The sequence below is a fragment of the Simochromis diagramma genome, unplaced genomic scaffold (genome assembly GCF_900408965.1).
Source record: "Simochromis diagramma unplaced genomic scaffold, fSimDia1.1 OVJJ01000596.1, whole genome shotgun sequence".
NCBI lineage: Eukaryota > Metazoa > Chordata > Actinopteri > Cichliformes > Cichlidae > Simochromis > Simochromis diagramma.
The window spans coordinates 13,799,513-13,820,470 of record NW_024387245.1 but is presented as its reverse complement, the minus strand read 5'-3'; the positions used below and the strand labels follow the sequence as shown (position 1 = coordinate 13,820,470).

Here is a 20,958-nt window from a genome sequence, read left to right as displayed (position 1 = left end):
AACAGTAGTACGATGATGCAGTACAGAATTTTGACAACACTCTGGGAACATGGAGACCAGTTGCTATCAATGCTTTCAGTTGATGACACTAAATGGGTGTCGTGGCTGCACAGCAGGCAGGCCAGTTTAGTGGCTGAACTATTTTTCTGCAGAGCCACCCTAACCTGAATATGTACCTGTGTAACCTGTAAACCTCTGCAAGTTGGGACTAGGTAAAACAGTTAGTTCTGTCTGCAAATGATTAGCAAAAAACTAATTAATTAATAAAACTGGCCAAAAAGTTTTATTGTTTTACATTTATTTTTGCAACAGATCTTTTGTGGAGTTATTTTTCTTGTTTTTAAGTTTTTAATTAAGGTCCTCTATAACATTTGCTCACTGTTCAGTTCAGTTCAAGCTAAGATGACTGAAACGGGTCATTAAAAAAAGTAAAACTTTGAGTTTTTTCGATAAACCTGATGGAGGATTATTAACTGCAGATGCCTTTGTATATGGATTGTTCGAGATCTCTCACATGGTCCAGTCGAAATAACTGCATGTTGATTGTTTAGTGAACTTATAATGTTAAAAGAAGAGATTATTTGACTTTGACAAAAGTTCCTTAACACTGCATTCTTTTTAAGACCATCAAGTTTTGGTACCTTTGCAAAAAGAGATTTCTGGTCCTGCAGAAGTCTGTGGAAAAACATGCATTTGTGATTACCTCTATAAACAATTTAAATTCATTTGAATTTCACATCAACAAATACAGAAAATATATAGATACCTTTTATTTATATAAAAGGTGAAAAATGTTGGTTTAGAAACAATTTAAACTTGAAAAACACTCTTGCTGTGATCAGTGGAGGCTGTCTTTCTCCACCTCTCCCATTTTCCCTGCCTTGAAAATCTTGAAAATGTATCAGTTATTTAAAGGCCTACTGAACAAGCCTGGTGTGACAGTTTCCATATTCAGTTAGAGGTGACTTTTGTCTGACCTGTGGTTGTTATTTACCAAGGTTAAAATGAAAAGTTTGCACAATTGAGTCTGAAATGAAATACTTCATCATGTTAGAATCTATTATAAATGCCCCATCAATTTATATAAAATCCCAACAGCTATTTCACAGTTCTTCACACTTTTCACTTTAGCTGCACATGAGATGGACACAAAAGAAGTGCTCCACACTCAAGGACAACTTGGCTGAGTGGTTAAGTGTATCCTAACTAAAGCAGAATCTGGTTATCCTCCTAAAGTTATTATTTATTGGATAAGTGTGGAAATGGTTTGAATTAGGTCATGCAGTTTGGTCAACAGGTGGCAGCATTTTAGCAGTGAGTGTGTGAGGATGTTTTCAGACGTGTGCTGCTATTTAACTTTTAATAGTTTATATTTGCATACCACCGAAGCTTTTCCTGGCTAAATAAATGTTCATATGACTGGCTACAGCATGTTTGGGTATAAATGTGAAAGTTGTTTCTTAACAAAGAGGCATCAACTTACAATATATGATCTATTTAGTTCATTTTGGTGGGGGTGTTGTTTCTGTTTTATCACACACAGTTAAATAGTTTCTTGGAGGCATGTGTATTTGATCTAATTCCTGCCTCAATTGTTTTCAGCAGCAGTGTACTATGGATATTACATGCTGCCAGATGGATCGTTCTGCTTAGCTCCGCCTCCCCCAGGTATAGATGCCACCTCATACTATAACAATATGACCTCAGCTGTCATGGCACCACCTGCTTCTACCGAGGCCGTGGCTAATTTGGGCTCTGCACCCACCCCTGCTGAAACTGTCACAGTAGCAACAGCAGCTACAGCCCCCACTCAGGACTCCAGCTCTGTTCCTCCAGCAAGTGTACCAGAAATCAGGTGGGCTCTGACACTGCATGGAAACGCTTTTCACTTTTCTTTATGGTAGCCTTGACATCAGTTAGTTTAATTTTGCCTTAATCAGAAATGATTAAATGTGTTTTCTTTAAGAACCTTGATCAAGCATAATGATGACTGTTATTTACCCAAAAAGCTAAGTTAGTGTTTTGCTTATCTTGTCTGAAATTACATTTTAAATTCAATTATTACATAGTGTATTTAAATACAAGAATGAAAATGATGCCATATTAAAAGTTGAATTTTTCAAAGATAAATTGTATTCACATCTTAAATTTCCCTTCCAAACAGCTCAAAAGCTGAACTTCCAGTTTCCACCCCATCAGCAGCAGCCATCATTCCCCCACCACCCGACATCCAGCCGGTCATAGACAAGCTGGCTGAGTACGTTGCAAGAAATGGTCTGAAGTTTGAGGCGAGCGTCCGTGCCAAGAATGATCCGCGGTAAGTTTTCTTACCAGAAATAAACCTGCTGTTCCAGTCAGGTCTCACTTTAGGAACTCCTGTTAGTAATTTTGCCATCAGATATGGCATAACCTCTTTATCATCCCCCGGCTCATTTTTCTGAGCGCTCGCCTCTCATCTTTGTATGTTTTCTTCTCTCTGTGCACTGTAGGTTTGAATTTCTGCAGTCCTGGCATCAATACAACACCTATTACGAATTTAAGAAGAAATACTTCATGCAAAAGGAAGGAAAAGGCCTGCCAGAGGTAATAAAAGCATTGCGCTGTATACATTATGCTTCTGTGCATATTAATCTAACTCTCTTTAGCTTTCTTTGCCATTTAACATTAATGTAACAATGGTTCCTTGGTTCCTTCAATCAAAACTTTAATTACTTATTTTTTTAATACCCTGCAAGGTGTGTGGTTTGGTTAATGGTATACGTACTTTTACAGACATGAAACTTCTAAGTATTAAATATTGTTCCTACATAATGAATAATAATGAATTATAACAGTTAATAATGACTGCACTGAAGCAGTTCTCTCATTTGCATCACTGCTGCTACCAGTGTTGGTCAAGTTACTTGAAAAAAGTAATCAGTAACTAATTACTGATTACTTCCCCAAAAAAGTAATCCCGTTACTTTACTGATTACTTATTTTCAAAAGTAATTAATTACTTAGTTACTTAGTTACTTTTTAAAAACACGATTTACAACCTGAATAGGTGATAAAGCGATAGATCTTTCAGCCCAATTCTACTTTTTCTGCATAATCCATCATACAAAATGTAATCAAATGGAAAAGTCTCTTTTTTTTTTAACTTGTTTTATCAGTTTTAATCTTTTAACTTTATGCATCAAGCAAAAATTTTATTATATGCAACATTCTCTGAGTTGAATAAATTAGTTTAACATTTAAAGCCTATTTTCTGCACATTCCAGCACATAAAATAAAATATTTTTTGTGTTTACACTCACTCTTTCAAATAGATGCAAGTAAAACACAGCAGAAAATAAATAAAGTCAAAGACTCAGCGGTCCTGTTGCTCTATTTTCACCTGTAAAGCAGGACTGCGGTAGGCGGAGGTTTACCCTGGTGCAGGTGTGCCGCGGTCAGTTGAAGAATCTGCGAGTTTCTCTGTGAATTTCCCATTACGTCGTTGCGCACTCGGTGCTTGCTTGGAAGTTTAGGGGGTTTTTTCGCTGTAAAAATAAGTTTTCTTCCCACGCACGATGGACGCTAATGTTTTTGTCACTTTTTATGGAATCAAACTCAAAGTAAGGTCAGTACTTCCACGCTTTAAACGCTGCACGCTCATACTCTCTCCCACAATCGATATGTGATCCATTGTTGATCTGCACACAGCTGTTGTCACTAACGGCGCACTCGCTTACGTCACTGTCGTGAGACATTCTTGCAAAAAATCACGGTTTTAGTAACGCAATAACGCAGCATTCCTACGGGAAAGTAACGGTAATCTAATTACCATTTTTGCAATAGTAATCCCTTACTTTACTCGTTACTTGAAAAAGGTAATCAGATTACAGTAACGCATTACAAGTAACGCGTTACAAGTAACGCGTTACTGCCCATCTCTGGCTGCTACAGATCCATAAATGATCAAGATTACCTCATAAAGCCCTTAAGAGCTTAATAGAGCTGTGGCTCACAAGCAGCGGTGGTGTCATGGACACTGACTAGAAGCAGTTTTACAAAGACTGTGAAGAAATGTTTCTTACAGAAAGATCAGTGTGACTAATTTTTCAAAAATCACTAAACCAAACCAATGGAAAGTTTTTAAATTTCATCCAGAGCGACGACATTAAATGCACAATAGAAAGTACCAAAGAAGACATTGTGTGCTAGAGTAGGGACAAATGTTACACAAACAAAATAAGATTGATAATCAATTAATCAGACTTGACTTTAAGCGAAATCTCCTAGGTCAGTATGTGTATTATCATTTCCTTTTTCTTACTATTTCTTCCCCATGTATTGTTGATCTTAGAATTTTCAGCTGCGCTTGAAGGATGGGCTCCATATGTGATATTTTTAGTCTGTCTTGCCCTCAGTGTCTATAAAAGTTAGAGCTCTGGGGAGTCTCAGCTTGTGCTTCTCAATGTAGTTCATGGTTTTCAGGTATGCTTGGGATTATTGTCATCTTATTTGTAGTTTCTCTAACATGAACAAGACAGAGACCATGATCATAGCTCCTCCTGATCTATATTCTAAAATCAGTCAGGTTCTTGCCCCTTTCTGTTCTTCTGCTAAGCCAAACATTCGAAATCTTGGAGTAATATTTGACTCTTCTCTGGGCCTTGACTCACACGTAAAATCTCTGTCTCGTTCCTGTTTCTTTCATTTAAGGAATATTTCTAAATTGCGACATATGGTCTCCCTAGCTGAACTGGAAAAAATTGTCCATGCATTTGTGTCATCGCGTTTAGATTATTGTAATTCCCTGTTTACCAGCTTGGATAAATCTTCTCTTTCCCGCCTCCAAGCTATACAAAACGCAGCAGCCAGACTACTAACTCGCTCTAGCAAGCGAGCTCACATCACTCCTATTTTATGTTCTTTACATTGGCTCCCAATAGATTTTAGAATTCGTTTTAAAATTATTGTTTTAACGTACAGAGCACTAAATGGCCAAGCCCCAGATTATTTATCCAAGCTTCTCACAAAATACACCACTGCTCGCCATCTCCGCTCACAGACTCAGAGTTTGTTGGTTGCTCCCAGAACACGTCTGAAGACGAAAGGGGACAGAGCCTTTCAGTCTGTGGCACCAAGGCTGTGGAACAGTCTACCTCTACAACTACGTTTGGTTGACTCTGTGGAATCCTTTAAAAAACAGTTAAAACTTTACTGTTCAAACAAGCTTTCTGTTGACCAATGCTTTTTACATTTTTATATTTTTAATTTACATTTAAACTCTATATTGTGTATAGTGTGCATTTTGCTATTTATCGTACTGTTTATTTTAATCTGTGTCCAGCGCTTTGTGACTACCTGTCTATGAAAAGCGCTTAATAAATAAACTTCTCTTTCTTAAATTAATGCTTTTGCAACTTTGAAATTAGTTCCTTTTGTTGCGTATCCACTACAGATATCTTTAACCAGAATTTGGAAATGATAAATGAGGATAACGCAGGGAACAAGGAAGAGATTAAATGACAAGAGGTGGATCCAGCCATCCTACCGAGAAGCAAAGTAATACACTAGCTCAGCAGCTTAACTTGTCTTTCAGTCTGTACCTTCAACATTTCTAAAGCTCAAAGTTTTGCTGCTGAGATAATCCCACCTGTTACCAGAAATGTCTCCCATGTTTTAGAAATTTGATTCACTTTGACTTCATCTGGTACTTTACAGCAATCAAAAAATAAGATATTAAGTTGAGTTACTAAGAAACTGCTTAACATGCTCAGTGTCCCTCAGCTTGGGAGCTTTTCGAGTTTCCGAGCCGAGCATTGGTGTTCTCTCATCTGTTTGTAAGTCAGATCGCTACCAGTCCATTTTTTTTTTGCTCCCGGGAGGTGCCTCTGTGATGTCAACAGTGAAATGGATGGATGGAGAGATCCTTCATACGTATGAATACATAAGCATATTTCATATACTATATATTGGCTTTATGTCAGAGCTAGAAAGAAATGGTAAGAAGTAAGTGAATTTTGTAAGGAGCGATTTGTTTTATGTCAAATCAAATTTATTAGCTTGTCAGAGTGCAAAGAAGTGTGGTCCATTATGACACAGCACAGGCTGTTTCAACAAGCAGTGCTTGGCTTTTTCTATCAGAAAATCTGTCTTGTGTTTATTTTTTGCTGGCTAATGGGATGAGGTTTGCTGCTCTCAGTCAGTGCTATTATTTGTAGTTTCATACTTGATGAAAAAAGTTAATGTTGCTTCATATAGTATCAATAAAATGTTTAATATTTGAAATTTTCTTCACTTTATTAGTGTATAAACGGAATTATATTAAAAGGAGTTTTTTTTGTAAATAGTCCAAACCTTCCTCACACTTTTATGTTGATATTCTAGGTTGAATGTGACACCTTCTGAAAGCCCAAGCTTTCAATATTTGAATGGATGCTTTCATTTTTGCATCAGTTATGGAAGCATCTTATAATTTTAAAAAATAAATACATAATAAAACATTGGAGTATCTCAGTGACGGTCTAACTGGGATTAGAATTTGCACCATGAACAGATTATTTATTTTTTTGAAATAAAACAAAACTGAAGTCAGATTTGTAAGGATATTATATCAGGGTTACAAGCTGACAGGTTGAATTTACGCATAGCACTTGACACATACACATGTAAGGTCTACAGCACAGCTGTTTTCATTCCCTCTGATTTATATTAACCATGATTTAATCAATTTTGCGCCTCAAGTACAATGTTCTGTATTTGCTAGAAAACTGTAATGTGAGATTAAATTCATTTAATTTTCAAAAACAAAATGTCACAATAGCTGTGCCTATTTTCCAATTTACTTTTATATTGAGTTGACAGTTTAATCTCAATGGGGCTAAAGTGTTTTTTGGAACAAATCAGAGAAATGAATGAAAGCAGGGACCTCAATCTATTTCATTTGGCAAAGGGTCAATTGTAGGCTGTGGGAAAGTATTAAAATGTGTTGCTATAAAGCTCTATGAAATCCAACCAATTTTCCTTGAGTAGCCCAAGTTTGGAGCGCTGCACCAGAAAAGGAGGGATTATTATCCTTTTAACTGTTCTGTGTTCAAGAGTTACCTGCGGATACGTTTACTTAAGGACGTAAAAGCTAAGTTAAAGGTGTAATTGTGAGAGCAATCAAATTCCTGCATTTTACAATTGAGGTTATTCCAGAATGTTTTAGTGTGCTTCTTCTGTAAGCTTTGACTTGAAAGTTGTTTTTTTTCCTTAAGATTTATTCTCTGGGCGTTTCACAGTGCTTTGACTGTTGAAAGCACTGTTCAATTACAGCTGAATAGTAGATAGTTGCCTTTGAAGCATTCTTCAAACATGATAAAATGTTTCTCCTGAGGGTTTTCCCTCCTGTGGCATTGGCTTCATCATCAATTTTCCATCTCATCCCATCAGTAGTTTAAATTTGGGATGGCAGCTAAGAGCACTTGGTCCACAGGTATTACTACAGAGGGTTTCTGTTGATCTGGTCTGTGCACACAAGCCTGTTAAAAAGGCTTTGTGAAGATACTCTGTTGATTTGAGTAACAGACCAAACAGAGGAATTTTAGAAGGCAACGTAAGGGTGTAATTTCGATTCTAATTAAGTACATGGGAGTGAAAACGGAGAACGAGAAGTGAAATTAAACTTGTAAAAATGATATTAATTGATCTTGACTTATAAAAAGTTATCATTCAGAGAAATGAGTGCTCAATGAAATGCCTAACTACTTAAGGTGTATCCGTTAATATTCAAAAATCTGTTTTTAATTTTTTCCTGCTATAAAACAAAAAGAAAATGTTCGTTACAGTTTGCAGTGCAGAAGGTTATGCTGTGATGAATACAGCTTCGGAAGTTGATAGAAAAATTGAGGAAATTAAATTACTATTTATCTAATGAAATAAACTAAAAATAATTAAAAGTGAATTCTTTGTTAAATCACAGGCTTTGTCTTCTATCTAATTTATCTAATTTCTTACTATAATTTTTTTCCTAACAAAAGTATTTGAAGGATATGAGTCAACAGTGTCTTTCCCCCTCAAACCATATTCAAGGACCAATGATTTTCCAGTAAGTGCTGTGTTCTCCAGTTAGATACAAGAGGTGCTGATGTTGACATGAGTGCAGGAACAAACTCTCACTTATCTTAGGGGACTACTGCTGCACACAAGTTAATGATTTCCTTCTTCTTATGCACTTGCTCAGTGGGAAATAAAAGTTGACATTTCATCACATTCCCGAGCTATTGTCAGTGGTATCCTTGAGCTACCTCTCATTCTTTTATATTTTGCTTCCACGAAATCAGACTTTCTTATAATTGTTTAATGTGGTCTTGAGCAATAGTTCTGCAGGCTGTCTTTGAAAGCTTTTCTTCATGCACTGGCTACCCGACCATTTTCAAAGGAATGTTGTTTTTGGTTTGTTAAGCCACTTAACACTGACCTATGAAGCATTCAAGCATTAAAAAAGGCACCTAACTCAAAGGATTAACGAGTTTTCTGTCTACATATAATAGAGGACTTCAAAAAAGAGCCAAGTTTCAATAGTATTATAAAAGTAACAAGATGATTGTCATGAGAGGTCCTGCAGTGAGTATCTAAAGCCATGTATAAACTGGTAGCTGCTCTGTCATGGTTTGGAGCTGCATTTTAGCCAGTGGTGTTGGGGATCTTGCCAAAAACTGAATCATCAACACAGAAAAATACCATCATACTTTGATCCACCGTGCAATACCATCTGGAGAGTGTCTAACTGGCAACAACAGCTTTATTTTTAATATTGACAATGATCCCAAACACTGGACAGAAAAACAGGCCAGTCATGGATCGGGCTCCCCAGAGCCTGGACCTCAACATTACTGAAGCAGTGACAGAGAACAGAACAAAAGACAGCCAACATCCAAAGAAGAGCTTTGAATGTCCTGCAAGAAGCCTGGAGAACTATTTCTAATAACTACTTAAATTATGTGGAGAAAACGTAATGTGCTCTTTCAGACTTGTCAAGTTGGTTTTACGTTATAATACCCTGAAAAAAAATAGTTAGCGCACTGTGAAAGTCCCTGCAGATGGATAATTACAATAATTATACACAAGAGTTATTGTTTCATTGGAAACCACAGGAGTGACTCATTCAGTGATCCATGCATCATTGAATTTATACCTTGACTATAACATACACCAACACTAAAGGTTGGTTCTTTCAACCACCCAGCCAATTAAATATTGTTTACTTGTACCGACAGTGGATAGACGGTATATCTTTTAAAAACTTTCCCAGCACTAACTTTTTTTTTTTTGCATTGTGCTGCTTTATATCAAATCTACAGTATATTTTATAAAAATGAAGGCATGCAAGTTCCCAAGAAATACCATTTACAACACCATCTGTCTCGTGTTCTACTGGTTTACCCATAACGTGGACTCATTGCTGAAAAATGCAACAAGGTTTAGACATACAGAATATGTGAAGCCTCTGGAAAATGTTAATGGCTTAGCTTTTAACATTTTAAAGAAAAGCAGGATGATCCTTTTCTCATTTTCTCTCCTTATTCTCTCGTGCTTCATCATCTAGAGCGAAGAGGTAGAGGATTCTAATAAGCTTCAGTCAGACAAGGCAGCCACGGAGTCCAAGTTGACAAAAGGTAGGACACAAACTCATGCAAAAATAAACTCATTCTCAGATCGCAGGGCTGCTTGCACTTTTCGTTTTTTGTTTTGTTTTGGGCGGGGTTTTTTTCTCCCTTTTTTTTAGTTTATTACTTCAGTGAATGGGATGCAAAGCCTTTGGGGAAATATGAGTATATTTGCTCTGGTGTGCATGTGGATGTTTGTATGTGTCATATACTGTTGTCTCTGCATTGCCGCCTGTGAGTCTGTTGGTATTTATGCAGGCAATTTCATTTGGTAATATCAGGCCGGAAATGGCTATGCAAAGATGAAAGAGTCTGCTTACCACTACGCTGGCGGGAGCCGTAAACATGCACGCATATTCAAATTAAGGCCCGCATTCACAGACTCCTCAGACGCAGTATATCAGGGTGCACGCAAGGCAAAACTAATAACTAGTTGGATTAGTTGCACAAGTAAACTATCCAGCCCTCCACAATAAGAATCAGGATCTTATAAGGTTATGTGGGGGAATGGGAAACAATAGATCTCTTTCATCTCCAGTAGACCACAGATATTTGATTATAAAATGCTACCTTTCATTGTGCATGTCAGTCTTTCTCATGTTCATCTGTCTTTCTGTGCTCTTATTGTCTGTCCCTTATTTTTCAAAAGTCTGTTCTCTCCTGAATGTTTTCCATGCTTCACTTTTCTTTTTAACTTGGATTTGTCAAGTAAAAAATCCAGTTGTGCAATGTTTTTTTTTTTTTCCAATATCAACTCACCTGAATCCTTTTTGGTCTTTTCTCAAATCATTTTAACTCGTGTCTTTGTGCCATTACAGCCTCTTTTGCACCCATCTCTTTTGCCATCAAGGCAAAGGAAAATGACATGCTGCCACTGGAGAAGAACAGAGTTCGATTGGACGATGACTCGGATGAGGACAAGGTCTAGCTCAGCTTTGTCTGTTTATTGCACTCACTTTAGATCTTGGGGTAGTTTTTGCACATTTAAAACTCATTTTTGTTTTAGTACCAATTTAAGAATAAATTCTGCTGTGTTTGCTTGAAGTTGTTGGAAGAGGAGGGGCTGGAAGCTGTGATGGGTGGAGCTGAGATGATTGATAAGGAGCCTCCTCCAGTCAGCGTACCAGAAGAGAAGAAACCCACCCTCAGTTTGGAGGAGTTAGAAGCAAAGCAAGGTAAAGGTCTAAAAAAAATGATAATGCAATGACTGTATGAAAGCTCTGTAGCTCTTTAAATGCTAATTTTAGCCATGTCTGCAACAGAAAGCAGTATAAAATATATTTGGAGAATAATTTTGGACAAGTCATAAAATATTCTCGTGCTCTCAAACTGCCCCACTGCCTGTACAGTTGATAGGATATTGGAAAAACGGGATGATTTCCCCAGCTCGATGGCGATTTAATGCAGGCCTGCTAAAAGTGAGGTTTTTGTTTCAGTAAATGAGCTCAGCTTCCAAGTGATTTCTCTCACACCTTCTGGCTTTTTGGGAGGGTTGGTAGAAAATAAATTTAAAAAAAGAAGTGAGAAGATGCATAAATCCACAAAAGTCTAAATTATGAATTCCCTTAACAGGGTGTACCCTAAGGTAAGAATCTAGCTATATAGTATAGTAAAGTGCATGATATACATCTCCCCCAAAGGCATAATGGAATTATAGATATAGAGTGTCATCATGCTGGCTCAGCAAAGTGTTCCAACAGAAAATATGTTGCCTAAAATATAGAAATACTGCATCCTAATGCATACACAGAAAATCCCCCCTTTGTTCTCCAAGAAGTTTACACTGTGTGGTCTGATCAGGGCTTTGACGATCGTGCTGTAATAGTTTTTACAGGATGTCCTTCACAAACGATTGAAAGATTTTAAAAATCAAAAGAAAAGAATTTGCCCATTAAGTTTTCAGGGTTAGTCACATATTCAAAAACTTTTTATCCACTCAATTATTTATTTTAAAGCTGTATCGTTTATTTATGCATTTATGAATTGATTTTATTGGAATCTGAAAACAGATGTACTTGAAGTTCTTTTGTTTTTTTAAATCTTGTTATAATTTGCCAACTTCAGAAACCTGCAATCGGTGCCTAGCTTCAGCAAAACTGGACACCTTCCCTGATGACTTAAACCTGTGTTATTAAATGTCTATCCCCGTGCTTGTCAGAGAGATGTGATTGACATGCCGGCCTTTTGCCAGTTAATGCCCAACAGACATCTTAGGTCTGTAAGAATGCCGCATTGATGTCTGATGATAGAGAGCAAGAGTAATAATCTCTTAGCTGCAGAACGGAGCCTGAAATGATAGACGGACAGACAGTCAAAGACAAATGTGTAACTTTTCAGCATCAAGATAGTTGACGGGTGCCGTTTAGGTTCAGTGGAACACTCTTGGAGTGTGATGGCCTCTCCTGGAGCTGACAGACAAAAGAGAAAGACTGGAAGACCCTAATAAAAAGCTGACTGAATTGGTTTTGCTGTATGGCAAAGTGGCTGTCAGTCAGCAGGCCTAACTTGATCAGATAGGAGAAATGGTGGCAGGCTGCAAAACACTAATCTGTGTTGATGGCCTGGAACAGCGCCATCATGTCCGGTTTTTAGGGAGAGCTGCATAAATTGTTCAGACTGCCATCATTTTCGACTAAATGTGTGTTTTTAGTTTTTGTACAAACACAATTTTCATTTCATTATTTTATTTCATTCACATGGAATTGGTATTGACTAAAGTGATGAGTGCACCCCAACACTCAAAAATGCGGCGTAACCCATTTTGTGCTTGATATGAATGCAGTAGTTGCTGCTAAGAACGGGCTCTGTGACGAACAAGAGCGTGTGGGGTAGAAGAAAGAGAATTTTTCTCCACTTGAGGTACTTTATTTGAAATGCCCGAGGAAGGTGTTTGGCAGAACATATCGATTGCCGAGACATTTCTTAATTTGTTGGAGGAAATAAAAGACGACCTGAAGCCTCCAGCTAGGAGAATTCAGGAAATGCCTGCTGCCTCACTTTTTGGGCTTCTGGCTCTTTGCAAGAAGTCAAGAAAGGCTTTAATAAACTTTTATTTTAACAGTCACAAGGCTTCATGTCAACATTTTAAGCGTTAAACCGAGAAAAACAGTTAAAGGCAGATCATGTTTGACGGTTTACCTGATACATGACTGAAACAACGACTTGACAGAGCCCCAAATGATGAAGTGGAAGTAAACGGAAGTAAGGAGTTTGGTTTAGTTTTATTGTTCTATTACATTAGTCAAATGTATCTATAAATACATGAGTCAGATTGAGGCTAGGCAGGACTATGGCAGTGTCTAGGGTACCGATTCTGCTCCACTTGGCTGTTGTTCATTGTACTCAAATATGATTTGCCTTAGCAGCCAGCCTATTTTTAACCCCAAAGAGATAACAGTAGACCCAGAGGTTGCATAACTTATACAACTTGTTTTCCGCAAGCAGTTGCTTTTATACTGTCTTGTCTTCCCTATTTTTTTTTTTGCTCGCTCATGCCGTTGCTCCCTGTGCCCCATTACATTAGCTGTGCTCTTCTTACCTATGTATCCCCTACCCATCTCTGTCACTTCATCTCCTTTCCTCATCTCTCAAACCATGCATTTTTTTCCACTCCCATTGTCAGTTAGATGCCTGTCTTCTCTTCTCCACCCACGTTCCCTCCTACTCTGTACAAACCTTGAATTGCATGAAATTATGCATCATCGGGGATTTCGTCGAGCCTTATCTTTTAGAGTAGAAACTTTGTCAGGCTTCAGCACTTGGAAAGTCAGAAAAATGCCAGACATTACCTTAGTTAGGGCAGAAATGTACTCTTAAAGTCTTTGCTTGTTTTTCGCTTCACAAATGTGAATTTTTCCCCGCACTGTTTATCTCTTCATGTTTCATTCCGTGTCTCTCTGCTCTCTCTTCTTTTTAATTCTTTTATTTCCACAGGGAATTTACTTGTGACCAGAACAAGCTTTCCTTTTCTCTCACTTTTCTCTCAGAGCAAGTCTTTGTTCCCGCCATTTAGTAGCTGCATATCTGGCAGTGAGAAAAACAAAAAAGGGACAATGCCTGCAATCCAACCATGTCTCCTGTGTTTACCCTCTCATCTCTCGTCACTTAGCTAAGCAGAAACTGGAGGATCGTCTAGCGGCGGCAGCCAGGGAGAAGCTGGCCCAGGCATCTAAGGAGTCTAAGGAGAAACAGCTACAGGCAGAGAGGAAGAGGAAGGCAGCACTCTTCCTACAGACTCTCCGCAGCCCATTCGCTGGAGAACCTGAGGCAAAGAGAGCTGAGCTAGATGCATGTGCTCAACTCGAGGTAGGTAAAGGGTTGCAAAGGTTGCATAGTGTTCGTCACTATGTGTTTCTATTTTTAACAAATGATAGTAAGTGTAATATGAATCATTATTCATGCTACACATGTCTACATTAACTCAAAAACTAAAATGGCATAAATATAGTGGGGCACATACCCACCATATGTAGTCACCACATTTTGCATGCATATTTACACGGCCACGAGTCCTAAACTAAGCTTTGTTATTCTTACTCAAAGTGTGGGAAATGCTACTTTCTTTGCATTTTGTTCTAGAGTCCTTGGTATAACTTTATAAATGACTGTGGTGAAATTGAATTTCTCCTCAGTGAGCCTTTCAAACCCAAGAACACTGTACCAGCTCTTAGGCGTGCTGGTGGTAGCATCATTCTCTGGGGTTGTTTTGCTGCCAGTGGTATTGATACATTGCACAAAGTGGATGGAGTAGTGAAGAGAGACGACTACCTCCAAATTCGTCAACTTCACCGATAAATGGTAGAAACACCAGTATCAGGTGTTCCACCATAACAATGATCCCAAATACACATCAAAACTGATTTTGGACTGTATAAAGCAGGCCTTCATTAAGCTATTGGAATGTCCTTCCCAAATCCACAACCTCAACCCTATTGAAAATATGTGGATTGATCTTAAAAGCTGGGTTCGTGCTGAAAAACCAACACATTTCGATAAACTCTAGCATTTATGTCAAGACAAATCATTTAAAAATCCAAAATACACAATACAGTACAAAATGCACCCAGTTTTTTTTCCCCTAGTCATTAAAGCTGTCTGCTGTACGCTCATTCCAGCCGGGGGGAAAAAACTGTTAAAAAATAATTAAAAGCCCAAAATTAGGCTGACATACATGCCTGTGATGAATGTATGTAAATTTCTTAATGCAGCTATAGTTACCTAAATTGTAGATTCCCTAAAATGTTTATAGACTCCAATGGAGAGGTGCAGAGCCTATCAGCATATCCCAGTGTCACTCTAAAGATACAAACTGAATTATAGAAAACTTCTTTTCTTCACTCCTTTGTTCTATTTCTCAAATCTCCATACCTCATGTAGGGTACGGAGATTCTGTTCTAAAATTCTCCTTTGTGAAGTACTACGAAGGTGTTGCAATAATGCAAATTTTTAAAGCCTTTTGTCTGTCACAAAAAGGCAGCAATACTTTATAGTGTAAATAAGTCTCTGATAGTGGTCATTTGATGTGTAGATTGCCTGTCTGTGTGATGGATGTTGCATGTCAGCTCCTCATGTTAGCCCAACTGATTTGTGGTGAACTGGAATATTGCCTGTTAGACCAGGTGGCAACGGACAGCCTGCTGTCACTACAGTGCCAGCTCTTTCTTTCTTTACCAGATGTTCTCCGTCTTCTGCAGTGGCTATCAGACCGTAAATATCCTGAGGAAAGAGTCAGGCCAATAGCCTACTGTAAATTAGCTGTGTACTAGTTAAATATTTGAAAAAAAAAAGGTTGAATTTTGTGTGTATTCAGTCTTCAAAGTATTTTGTTTCAGTGGTGGGAAAAAGTAGTAAAATCTATGTAATGCTGGTATGAGGTACACATTGAATAGGACATTGTAAAAAGTCACACATCCTCAAGGCAGACAGTAGTGCAGTGTAATTGTTCGAGTCAATAGGTTTTTCAGTTTCTATTAAAGCTTTTTGCAGATTAACCCCCTTTAAGTAAGACATGTTCACCAATTTATTAATTTGGAGAGTCACTTTGAAGAACAAATTTTACCTGAATTTGTTGCAAGTGTATGGAAAACGAAAGGGATTAATGTGATTAACACGAATTGTTGTGAATATCCTAGGGGCAGTAATTTGGAGGGTCACAAAGAAGGATCATCCACTAGTACAATTTGGTGGAACTCTTAGTAGCTTTGAGGACAGATGTGATTGCTGATGCGATGCAAAATGAGCTGACTTGGAACTGTTGATGTAAGCGCTCCATGTTTCCCATAGTACCCATCATGTTGATTATCCTGCAGCAGTGTAGTGGATAGTGTAAACTGACATGAGTAAACAGATCCCGCTGGCTAAGCGTTTCAGGCCCAGGCAATTTATCCTTTTCCAAGTGACACTTTCAGTGTTGTGATTTGCTGCCGTTTTAGCCATTTCTTATTACATTTTGGCTGAAATGGTGACGGTGGTGGATATGTAGCTTTGTGTTTCCTGCAGATTGATATACTCAGAGATTGGTGCAGATTCAGTCTGGCTTTGCTTGTGTCATTTATCTGTTCAGCTGATTTGGTGTGTTAATTCAGCTGCTCTTACAGCTTCATTCGAACATGTCAGTGCTAAAGATGGCACCTTTTGGTTCTGTTGGTAAGAGGAGTGAAATGGAGGGCAATGATGAAGCAGTGATATTGTTTTCGGTCCCCTAACTGGCTACCAACAGTAGCAGATAATGATTGCTCAGTAACTGACAGCTTAATTAACGACCATTCTCTGTGTAAGAGCTCTTCTCTGTTGGTCACATGGTTTAGGTGATAAATGCTTTCTTTATTATTATATACGAGGTCATTTTTAGTATACAAGAAATCTCGAAGACTTGGAAAATGTAGTTTCCCTTTGCTTCTGTTCCTTTATGCTCCCAGGACAGTACTTTTCTTTCCCGCGCCTCTTACTGTCTGAACTTCTATATCTTGCTAGAACAGGTGCGAGAGGGCAGACGTTTTGTGTGCCTGGTGTTGGGATAAGCCTCCCATATGCCAATCCTAATTTGAAACCATCGTTTCTTCCTATCATTTCATTATCTTTCCCTCAAGCTAGACACCAGATTGGGTGTAAAAACTGCAGTGTAATAAATATCCTCCATTTCTCTGCTTCTGTCTGTTTTAAGACTCTTATTTTCTTCTGTCATGAGCACATTTTCTTTCTATTTTTTTGGCTTCTTCTCTCATGTTGTTTCATCATCATCTCTCACCCCATATTTCTCTTTGTCCCTTTCTCTCTCTTTTCTTACAAATTTTAGCAGATGGGTGAGGGGAATTAGATCCATGAGACAGCTCTGTTGATACTAAGCTGAAGTTGGAAAAATTTATTTGGATTGCTTTATTGCAGAACTCATAATCTTTTTTTTATCTCACCACATAAAGGATGCCGTTTGATGTTCTTTTTCATCCAGATGCCCCTTTAGTACCAGGAATATACACAAATTTAAAATTGGCCGTCTCAGGAGCAATCTAAGACCTAACCCTGTTAGATAAAGTCTGTCCTTGGAAAATCTATTGCTATATTTAATCCGCTGATGGACTGAAGCCAGTTTTTCAGTGTGAATCCAGCAGCTGACCAATCTAAAATGAACAGACAGACTCACACTGGGGTAATTAGAGGCACTTTGCAGCTGACAGTTGTAACTCAGTGTGTAGCCAGAGGGCTGCACTGTGTTGTGTAACCACAGTTTTCCTTCTGTTTTAAAGGAGAGAATATGAGCAATAATTTCCCAGGAGAGTAAGAAACTTTCACTTTTCCTGAGCCAGCCTTGTTACAATCCCTTGTCCCTTTCAGTGTGCATATGACTATTTATAGTACCGTCTCTAAAGAGAGAAAAAAAACCCCTCAAGTACATTTTTCTTCTTCACCTTTTGTGATTTTAGACACTGTGCAGCTGTAGGCCTTAGAGCAGAAAATAAGTCAAGTTAGAAAATTAAGAAAACAATTAATCAAATTTATCGAAAGCATTTTTAACCACCATACGTGAATACAGACTAGACATATTTTACCCTTATATTTCCCGTGGTAGCTCCGCTATCTATAGCATAATAGTGTAATACAACCACACCTCCAAAACGTTTGTGTGACTGTGTAAATGTGAATAAAAACAAAATGCAATCATTACTTAGAATATAAAACAGAGAATATATCAAATATTTCTAGAAGTATATGTCCTTTTTCTTTTTCTTGTTTTTTAAAAGGGCATATTAAAATTGATGGCAGCTACATGTCAAAAAACGTGGGACAAGGCCACTGTGTAGCAACACCCCCCTCCCCCTTCCCCCCTCTTTGAGAGAGGACTATTGTCTCATTGTTGTCTGATAGTAGCTAACTGCTCAACAATTGTGGGACTTCTGGGATTGTAAATTTAGTGATACAACGAATGCTGTCAGCTGGTCAAAGGTGTGGACTGCAGGCAGCCATGCTGTTGGAATAGATGCAGTATGCGGTTGAGCAATGTCTTGCTGTGAAAGGCCTCATCTAGATGTAAATATGGGATGATATGAAATATGCAACACCTTCCCTGAAAAAGTTGTTGTCTGAATTGGAGCATATGTTGCTCTAAAACCTGTATATACCTTTGAGCTTTCATGGCACCTTTCCAGATATGCAAGCTACCATCAGAGATGCAGGCTTTTGAACTTTGCTTTGGAAAAAGCCACATCCTCCCTCTCCTCTTTAGTCTGGAGGACGGAGCATTCATGTTTTCCAAAAAGACATTTCACATTTAAATTCATTTGACCAACAGTTTTCCACTTTGCCTCAGTCCATTTTAAACGAGCTTTAGCCCAGAGTGGCGTTTTTGGTTCATGTTTATCTGTGGCTTCTGTTCACGATAAATCTTTCACCTGCATTTGTGAATGTCACGGTGAGCTGTGTTCATGCAGTGATTTCCATAACAGAATTATGCCTGTTTTTAATGTAGTACCACTCAAGGCCCTGAAGATCACAAGCATCCAATACTGATTCCAGGAATCTTTTGATGTTATATATTCAAAGTCTTCAGAGTTGTACAGAGAAACATGGATTTTGAAATAGTTCCACAATTTGTAGACGTATGTGTTTTGCAGATTGGTGAATCTCTGCCTATCTTTTAGAGAAACAATGGCTCTCTAAGATGCTCGTTTAATACCCAGTTATGTTACTGATCTGTCACCAGTTAACCTAATTACTTGCACAGTGTTCCCCCAGCTGGGGTAAACACATTCCAGCCAGGGTTGTCCATTGCCTTCATCTTTTTAAGTAGACAAGCTTGTTAATTGTCCACAATATCAGATATAGGAAGGTACTGTGCATGTGGGGGGAAATAAACAACAAAATAATACTGACGTTTGTTTGCTCTCTGTCCTCATTTTGTCTTTCTTTAGCTGCAAGAAGCTTTTTCTGCTTTTGTGGATCCTGCACCTCCTCAAGTATCCCCTGCACCACCTGTTTATGCTCAGGATCAAAGATTGTCTGTGGAGAACCATAGAAGCCACCACAGCAGGGAGCCCCCATCCGTCTCGTCATCATCATCTTCCTCGTATATTACCTCCTCCAAAGGTCCAGAACGCGACAGAGATCGTGACAGAGATCGTGACAGAGATCGTGACAGAGATCGAGATCGAGATAGGGATCGAAACAGAGATCGAAACAGAGATCGAGACAGAGACAGGGACAGACAGAGAGACAGAGACAAGGATAGGAACAAAGGGAGGGACAAAGACAAAAAGAAGAAAAAACACAAGAGGAGGTCAAGATCCAGGTCAGCATCGAGATCAAAGAGCAAACACTCCCTTCCCAGTGCCTACAGGAGATCCCGCAGGTCCAGGTAAGACGCTCCCACTGAAAAGTCAGTCTTTTTTTATTTCTTTTAATCCACCACAAAAAAGTCAGAATGAATGCAACAGTGATGCTGCTCACTCCAGCCACAGGCGGCTGAAAAGAAGCTTTTAATACCTTCTGTTATTTCTTTTTTGTCATTATGTTTTGCTTTGAGTTTATGCTGCCTTTCTACAGATTTGTGGGGTTTGGGGATTTTTTTGTTTGTTTGTTTGTTTTGAGCAAGGTAACTGAACTGAGAGGTTCAACTATTAGAACATTGTGATAGGAAAGAGACGCACACACACAGGCTGTATTCTTAATCTTATCCTGGTTGTTTCATTTTCCAGCCTTGCTATGCTGTGTTTGTAAATGGCATGCATGTTCTGCATATTAGGCAGTGGGACAAAATAAATTTGACTATGCCCTTTATGGAAAGAAATCTGACAAGGTTATTAATTTCTTAAAATATTTATGAATACTTAATGCTTTTCTGCCTAGTTAAGAATAAAAGTAGAATTTCCATTTTGTGAGTCCTTTTATATAACTTGTATTAAAGTAATGAACTGAATGATTTTTTTTCCTGTTCAGTTCCTCAGTATTTAAACAGTGTTTATCTGTAAATTGCACCACGTTCAGGTCTTCCAAAAGTTTACTGAAATAATTAAAAGTCTTATTCAAACCTATCTTTTCTTCATTTTCAGTTGTGCAAAGCCCTCATGTCGCCTTTTTTTTTCTTTTTCACTTTAACGCCATTAGGCTTATCATTTTTTTTCTGCCTCACTCTTCTCCTCTTTTTCTTTATTTCCAATACATTTGCTTCTCTCTCATATTCTGCCTTCTGATATTTAACGATTTCTTCCATCTTTCATTCTCTTTGTTCTGCTCTCTGTCCAGATCCCGATCACACTCCCCAGGGAGAAAAGACAGAAGAGGCAACTCATCAGAAAGGAGACGCGAGGAGAAAGAGCGGGAACACTATCATCCCAGCAGCAGCTCCAACTTGCCCAGGGGGCTTTCAAGATCCAGGTAAATCTAACAGCAGGTGTCTTCACAAGTCATAGGTCCTCACATGCAGCTTTGTTTTCACACTAAAAACATTGATTTTTGCTGCCTTTAAAGCTGAGAGGGGCACTAATGATGCGACTCTTGGGTGGTTAGTCCATATTTTCTTGATATTCTTCAGTTTTCTTTATTTTTACAAAAGCAGCGGGGGAACCGTTATCAGTGTTCAAGGTTTTCCATGTGTCATTAAGGCCAACTTCATGTAACTAGAAGACAGTTTGATTCCCCAAAAAGGGGAGGGCATGAGGAAGTTTTGGCAAATGCACTGCAGAGTTCATCCCAGTAAATATAGTTTTGTCTTTATAATTGTACAACAGTCGCTTGATACCGACAGATAAATAGGCATTGTTACAAAAAATAAAAGTACATTCTTTTTTAAAAAAAAATATGCTCACTAGCGTTTCACTGCTTTAGGCACTGGGCAGCCTCCTGT

At 38.3% G+C, this 20,958-nt stretch overlaps 1 protein-coding gene across 3 annotated transcripts in view; it reads left to right on the top strand.

The window, feature by feature from the left end:
- Nucleotides 1-20,958, top strand: part of LOC120714027 (splicing factor SWAP) — a 53,642-nt gene that overhangs the window by 18,182 nt on the left and 14,502 nt on the right. For 2 of the 3 annotated variants that reach the window (XM_040000020.1, XM_040000022.1), the window contains exons 8-16: nt 1,603-1,855; nt 2,165-2,317; nt 2,490-2,583; nt 9,563-9,632; nt 10,442-10,545; nt 10,669-10,798; nt 13,732-13,928; nt 19,028-19,470; nt 20,358-20,489. In XM_040000020.1, coding sequence (XP_039855954.1) covers nt 1,603-1,855; nt 2,165-2,317; nt 2,490-2,583; nt 9,563-9,632; nt 10,442-10,545; nt 10,669-10,798; nt 13,732-13,928; nt 19,028-19,470; nt 20,358-20,489 — 1,576 coding nt within the window. The remainder of the gene's footprint in view (nt 1-1,602; nt 1,856-2,164; nt 2,318-2,489; nt 2,584-9,562; nt 9,633-10,441; nt 10,546-10,668; nt 10,799-13,731; nt 13,929-19,027; nt 19,471-20,357; nt 20,490-20,958) is intronic. The other variant, XM_040000021.1, reaches the window with a different exon arrangement.